Consider the following 7,279-nt stretch of genomic DNA (forward strand, 5'->3'; position numbering starts at 1 on the left):
TGACCCTTTTATATGCTCCAAGTAAGAATGGTATTTAGGGTTTTGCTCAGTGCAGGGGAAGGGGGTATATGAGTGGCTAAATGGATAAACTGACAAACAGGGCAAAAAGAAACATTCCAAAACCTTCCTATTTAATACAATGTTCTTCATGACACCTCTCAGGCTGGAAACAAAGGTTGGTGTAAAGAACTTCATTCTGATGATTAAAGACTTGTATGACTGAGTAAGGCAGTTTCTTGACTTACCCCCACCCCCTAACAGACTTTCCTAAAAACCTGTGGGATAATCAGGGAGGAAGCATATACATCCCTTTCCAAATGAAGGCATTGTGACTCCTCCCAGGAGGAAAGTTTACAACATTGGTTCCTGAATCAGGAGCCTCCCCACCAGCCATTCTGGAACAGGCAGCTACACCTGCACACCCTGGAACCTGTCAGGTCTCGAGTCTGATGTCTGAAGAGCATTTCAGTCCACGTCCACTTCAGTGAGGGTCAGTGGTGTCCGGTGGCTGCGGTCAGGGTTCTATCCTTTGATAACAGCAATCGGTCTCAGTTTAATGGCCTTCTTGCTGATTCCGGCATCATGGCAGGTGTTCACCACATCAGTCACATTCTTATAGGACTCAGGTGCCTGCAGGGGAGGAAAAGTCTACTTAAAATGGAATCTTTAAAAGCATTAATGTTCACTTGTAATTTAAAAAATGCACATTCAAACAGTACTGAGTTGGTTTTGTTTTTTTCTTTTTTTTGCCTATCAAATAGGCAAAGGTTTAAAAAAAGATTAAGCTCAGTGTTGGTAACGGAGTAGTATAACACTCTCATCTTGTTTTATATATTTTCTGTATTTCTCTAAATTTCCCCAAAGAACATATATCACTTGTATAAATAGGAAAAGCAGTAAATGTAATTGAATAAAGCATATACACTAATACCCAACTGGAAGGAAATGAACCAAATCATCCTGTTAGTGGCAACTGTCTTTGGATGGTGGAGTTATTGGCAATTTTGATTTTCTTTTATTAGATATTTCTACAGTTGTCAAAATTCCTGGAATGACCATGTATAACCTTCACAATAAGGAAAGGTTATTACATTCATATATATAACTAACACTACATATGTGCATGCATACATAGGTATACATACATACACATAAAATTTATTTCTGTGAGTTTCTAGTAAGACCTCCACCCTTCCTTCTGTCTTGCCACCATCAGAACAAATCTCACCACACACACCCTTTATCTCCATTCATGTCAACACAGCAAGCTTAGGCCTCTCAGACTGATTCCCGTGGGGGCTCTGTACACACCCCTTTCTAGCTCATCTCCTACTCCTTTCCAGTTTCTGAAACATTTCCACTGTGGCCTCTGAACTCCTTCCACTGAGTCAAAGGTAAAGGACTTCTTCCTTTCTTCTTTAAACATTCCCTTCACTTTCTTGTTCTTGCTGAAACATGGACCTCCGCTGAGGATATTACTTCTGCTTCCAGCTTTCTGAAGTGGTAGCTGTTTTCTCTCCCAAACTGGGTCATGCCATTAGGTTGAGAGGTGGGACAGGTGTCCTTGCTCTTCATGATTCCTTTCAGACCATTCTCCCTCCTTTCTCCCAGTTTTGAAATGTTGCAGTCACCATTTATACCACCCACTACTCTTGTTGCTGCAATCATCTGCTAGAGTCTGATCCCCATTGTTACCTGAAGTTTTGTAGCTCCTGGGTCACCCTCACCCTCTCCTGCTATAATTCAGAACGATTTCAATATCCAGGAAGAGGATTCTTTCAGTAACTCGGCTTCCTAGTTTCTTGATTCCCGCTCCTTCAATGCTTACCTCGGCCATTCTCTCCCAGTCATCCCCCAGAACTCGTCATTACCAATGATTACAACTCCTCCAGTCTCAGCTCCCAGCACCCTAGACAGCCTAGGTTTCCACCTCCAACAATCCTTTAACCCCATGAGACCCACAATCCCTTTGCAACACCCTTCAACAACCTTGCTTCTCGTTTACTGTGTCGTACTTGCAACCCTGGTTAAAGGAAACTCAACATCTATTTCATGCCTGCACCTATACAGTTGGATGTAGCTGAAAAACACCCAACCACTGAATTTAAGCTCACGTGGGCCCTTGACGCTGTCCTGGCAATCACCCAAAATTTCACTAGGCCAATCACTTTCTTAGATGATGATTTTATACCTTCTCCTGCATCCTCACTCTCAGTTGCTGGCCCTACCTCCTATTACACTGAAGAAACAGAAACAACCAGAACAGAATCTCCATAAACTCTCTTACCATATCTTCCCTGACTACCAGCATCTGTACCTTCTCTCCTTTTGTTAAGGATGAATTACCTAAGCTCCTAGCAAAGACCAACCCCACCTGATCCCATCTCCTTTTATCTACTCAAGGACACTTCTCTAGTAATTCCCCACTCTTTCCTGCATCACTGATTTCTCTTCTAGATTCTTCTCAACAGCATGCAAACACATCAGTTAGATCATGTTATTCTTCTGCTCAAAATTCTCCCAAGTCTTCCCCTCATCTCACTCAGATGAAGAGCAAAAATCCATTTGTAAAGGAAAAAACAAGGACCCACACGATCTGGTGCCCCTACCTCTCTAACCTCTTGCTCGCTCCAGTCACGCTGGCCTCCACACCGTTTCTTGAACCTCCAAGTTATGATCTGGCCTCAGAGTTTCTGCACTTGCCATCCTCCCTGCCTGGAAAGCTTAACCCTAGATACCCACATAGCCTGTTCCCTTACCCCTCTCAGGTCTTCACTCAAATACCACCTCACTACACCCTATCTAAAACTGCACCCACTCCCAGTCTCTCCCTATCCCCCTTCCCATTTTTACTTTGTAGCACTTACCATCATTCTACACACTACACATTTTACTATTTGGTAAGTTTCACAGGAAAGGATTTATGTTTGTTTTGTTCACTGCAATATCCCTAGCACCTAGAACAGTTCCTAACTATAGCAGATGTTTAATAAGTATTAGCTGGATGAATGAAAAAAATCATATGTAAAATGTGCAAGTAAAAAGTATACCAAATATTAATAGTGGTTATCTCTGGTTGATGGAATTCTAGATGTTTTCTTCTTGGTATTTTCTAAAACCTCTTAGTTAAAATCAGGTGAAAAATTAAGTTGTTAAAAAATAAAGCTTTGGGGCTTCCCTGGTGGCGCAGTGGTTGAGAGTCTGCCTGCCGATGCAGGGGACGTGGGTTCGTGCCCCGGTCCAGGAAGAACCCACATGCCGCAGAGCGGCTGGGCCCGTGAGCCACGGCCGCTGGGCCTGTGCATCCGGAGCCTGTGCTCCGCAACAGGAGAGGCCACAGCAGTGAGAGGCCTGCGTACCACAAAAAAAAAAAAACCCCAAAACAAAAAAAACCAAACAAACAAAAAATAAAGCTTTGTCATACTCTTTAACGCAGTAATTCTGCTTTTGAGATTTCACTCTAATTATTAAAACATCTGGAGGAAAGCTTCATGCATGAAGACACACAGTACAACTTAATTTAGAGTAGCAAAGATGGAAGTGGAAATGACTTGAATATCCACTATGGGCAGAAACTTACGGTACTTAGCTAGTAGAATATTTCTCAATCGTTAAAAAATAATGTAAACAATATTATAATAATGTGTTAAATTTTAAAAAGGACTATAAAATGTTTGTAAACTATGATTATAACCAGTTTAAAAAAAGCATTTAGGGAAAAAATAGCAATAAGCATCTTAGAAAAAGGAGGTAATAGTTGTGTCAAGGTACAGAATTTCTGGATGACAATTTTTCTTTTCTCTTAAACTTTTAAAAGGAAGTTATGTTGCTTCTAATTTAAATAGGTACATATGGGTACATATACATACATGTAATTTAAACAAAATCTTTGCTCCCTTATGAATTAAAAAAACCCATTTTCTCAAACATTTCCCCCCCTATCTTTTCAAATTTGCTTTCAAATTTAACTGTTAAGTATACGGCTGTGCAAAAGAAAGGTTAAGATGAGTCAGCTCAAACTAAATTTAAAGCTTGTAATATGTAGACAAAGACTATACATGAATGGTAAAAATCATTTTTATGGACCCAGCTCATAATTAACCTCCAAACAAAAGAGAAGACAATGATAGACTGTAACTGAGGTGATTTTTAAAAAAACCATTTCTATTAGCAATACTAAAAATTGCTGTCTCCGGGTACTGGCATAAATTATAAACAGTTTTATGCTGAATACTTATCAAAATTTCACTTACCTCTTCCATAACCAGCTTGGGTGAGGCAACACGGATTGCAATTCCCATGTCTGCCAATTTGTCTAGGACGTCCTGGAAATCTAAATTACGCCTTGACTTTGCTCGGGACAGTGCACGGCCCTAGATTGGGAAAGGAATGAACTTCATTTATAAATTCTGAGCTCCAATTTATGTTCAATCCCAGCAATTATTTAAACCCTTAGGATCATATGCCTTTTCCCTGACTTCTTTTTAAACTAAAAGAAGAAATAAGAGAGTCTTTTTCTATTTAATCATCACTGTAATGTGCTTTTTGTTTTAAGACTCATCCTTTTGGAAGACAAATTTACATCTACAAAGCATTTAGCATTTAAAGACTTAGTTTTGTGTATCTAATCACTATTATCAATTACATATAAATATGTTAATTTAAAATTGTAATCAGTATGTCTATCATCACAAAAACTTTGTGCTCTTTGTGGTTTAAAACAGTTTCTCCACCTTAGCACTTACTGACATCTTGGATGAGGTAACTGTTGTGGGGACTGTCCCATACATTATAAGATGTTTAGCGGCATCCTTGCCCTCTACCCACTAGATGCCAACAGCACAATTCCCCTCCCCCACTGCGACAACAGAAAATGCCCTGAGACACTGCTAATGTGTGTGGGGTGATGGTTTTGATCACTGGGTTAAAGTTAGGAGTTGGGAGGCAACTGAAAATGAGAAAGGATCAGAGGAAAAAAAGTAGGGTTAATATATATGTGAGGGTCTGTCCTACTGAGAAGGTATCATAGACAGTTTCTATTTTCCACTCCATCACCAGCTAAGAACTTTGATGGCTTAGAAGAGCAGTTGGAAAACTGGTTTGGGGGCCAAATCTGGCCTATTACCTGTTTTTGTAAATACAGTTTTATTAGCACACAGCAGTACCTATTTGTTTATGTATTGTCTATGGCTGCCCTTCAACTAAAATGGCACAATAGAATAGCTGCTACAGAGATCTTACGGCCCCCAAAGCCTAAAATATTTACTGTCTGGTGCTTTACAGAAAGTTTACCAACCCCTGGCTTAAAAGAGGCAATATATTGAAATAGGTGTGCAGTCTACACATGGGTCCTGATTTGCAAAATGGGGCGTATCCTCCAAATCTCCACCCAGTAAGGAACAAATTATGCTAATGGCTAGGTCTGTGAATCATTGAGATACATTGTGATGTAAATTTGCATCAGGTAAAGTTTTATCAGTTATGCTAGTGTGATAATTTCTCAATCTGGATTTTGTGGACTCACAGAGTTGAGGAACAGTCCCTGGCCGTACAATGACCCCACTAAGGTCGAGATACTTGGTGACCTCAGTTAGTTCACTAGACAGTATATATTACGGGGAAAAATTCAGGTAGAAGACAAGACAAACCCAAACCTCAACTTTGTTAATGCTCAGCCAAGTACATTTACCTGTCAAAATGCAAAACAATGACTACACTGAAGAGAACATTTCTAAGTAATTTTCTGTTTTCATAACTCACCGCTCCATGACAAGTTGTTCCAAAGGTCTCGGTCATGCCCTGCTCAGTGCCAGTGAGAACATAGCTACAGGTTCCCATGGTGCCGCCAATGAGCACAGGTTGTCCAGTGAGCTGAGGAAGCACACAAATCAAACATGTTAAAATTTAGAAAAGCATGAGCTTTCTATGTCTGAGATTTAAATTTCCTCTTGCATTGGAGAACTGTGGAGAAACCAGGGCCTTTAAATGCACTGCTCTCACCACTATATTAAGATATTATTTTGATTCTTTGATAGTTGAGAGGGAAGGGAAGAGGATGGGAGGAAAAATGTGAGGACCAGGACGGCAGCAGAAGACAGCCTGAAGGTAAGAGCAAAGCAAAACTCAAATTTGTAGTGAAGTGTTTTAAGGAAGAACCATCCGGAGCAAGACATCTGCCCTCTCAGGCTTGTCTCATCTGTGAAATGGCAGGTTAAGGGTCTTTCTAACTCTATCACAGCCAGACACCAAAAGGATAAGAGGAATGCAACAGACTGAGTTTAATCTTAATCCTGTCTTCTAATCATTCAAAGGCCTTAAAAAGATAATCTTAGTGCATCTTAATGGAGTAGAATATTCTCCATGCAGCACTACAGCACACTGCAAGCACAGATGATGGGGGGAGTCATGCTTCAGAGAAGAGACTGGAAATCACTGTTCTCATGGATGACAGACTCTTTTCTTTTCACAATTGCTGCTTTCCTGTTTAAATTCTTACATATTTAGAACTGTCTAAATCATGCCCCCACTGCTTAAAACCACAAATGGCTCAGTACGTACTTGGTAATCAACCGCAATGAGGGGATGGTGAGGAGGGAAAGCTCGGGTGGATCCCTTCCTGTGTACTAACAGAGTCCGTTCCTTTCCATCCACCACATGCTGTTCTACTTTGGCAATATTGTGAGAAACATCATAGATCACATGTAGGTCCAAGTCATCAGGGGTTGTGTTGAAGACCTTGGCAAAAGCCTAAGAGAAAAAAAAGCTTACGTTAAAAGTGGCAGAACCAGCTCTTCAGAACTTATCTTATTGATTCTGGAAGGTCTGTTGGAAGGGAGTGAGGGATTTAAGAGTTCAAAAATAGCAGAATTATTAACCTTCATGTAAAGGACAAAAACTGTCTTTAGACACAGAGCAAACTCCACTCCATAAATTCCAACTAGTCTTGACCGAACCCGTCAGAGGTGCTTCTTCTTCAGCCTTCTGAATCTCAGTGAACGGCACTTGTACCCTCTCCACTGCTCAAGGCAAATTCTAGGAATAATTCTGGCTTCTCTTCTCCCCTCTCCTGATACCCTGCTGAGTTAGCTTAAGGACACACGGAAAGCCTGGGCACTTCGCCAATATTTTGAATATCTATTACACACATTTCCAAAACCAAATTCTACAGGCTTAGATTTGAATACACTATGTTTTAAATTACTTAACTTCATCATGTATAAGTGGGAACAGACAAGCAACCTCAACTGTACCTGACGGGTTAAGAAGGTCATGGAAGAGC

The 7,279-nt window shown here is 40.5% G+C and overlaps 1 protein-coding gene across 1 annotated transcript in view; it reads right to left on the bottom strand.

The window, feature by feature from the left end:
• Positions 1 to 522: 522 nt before the first annotated feature.
• The window catches only part of RTCB (RNA 2',3'-cyclic phosphate and 5'-OH ligase), a 19,816-nt gene continuing 13,059 nt past the window's right edge, over positions 523 to 7,279 (bottom strand). The window contains exons 9-13 of the mRNA XM_007449431.1: positions 7,251 to 7,279; positions 6,559 to 6,747; positions 5,761 to 5,871; positions 4,254 to 4,373; positions 523 to 630 (exon numbers count right to left, since the gene is read on the bottom strand). Of these exons, the coding sequence (XP_007449493.1) occupies positions 523 to 630; positions 4,254 to 4,373; positions 5,761 to 5,871; positions 6,559 to 6,747; positions 7,251 to 7,279 (557 nt within the window). The remainder of the gene's footprint in view (positions 631 to 4,253; positions 4,374 to 5,760; positions 5,872 to 6,558; positions 6,748 to 7,250) is intronic.

Source organism: Lipotes vexillifer, unplaced genomic scaffold, assembly GCF_000442215.2.
Source record: "Lipotes vexillifer unplaced genomic scaffold, Lipotes_vexillifer_v1.1 scaffold374, whole genome shotgun sequence".
In the NCBI taxonomy this organism is placed as follows: domain Eukaryota; kingdom Metazoa; phylum Chordata; class Mammalia; order Artiodactyla; family Lipotidae; genus Lipotes; species Lipotes vexillifer.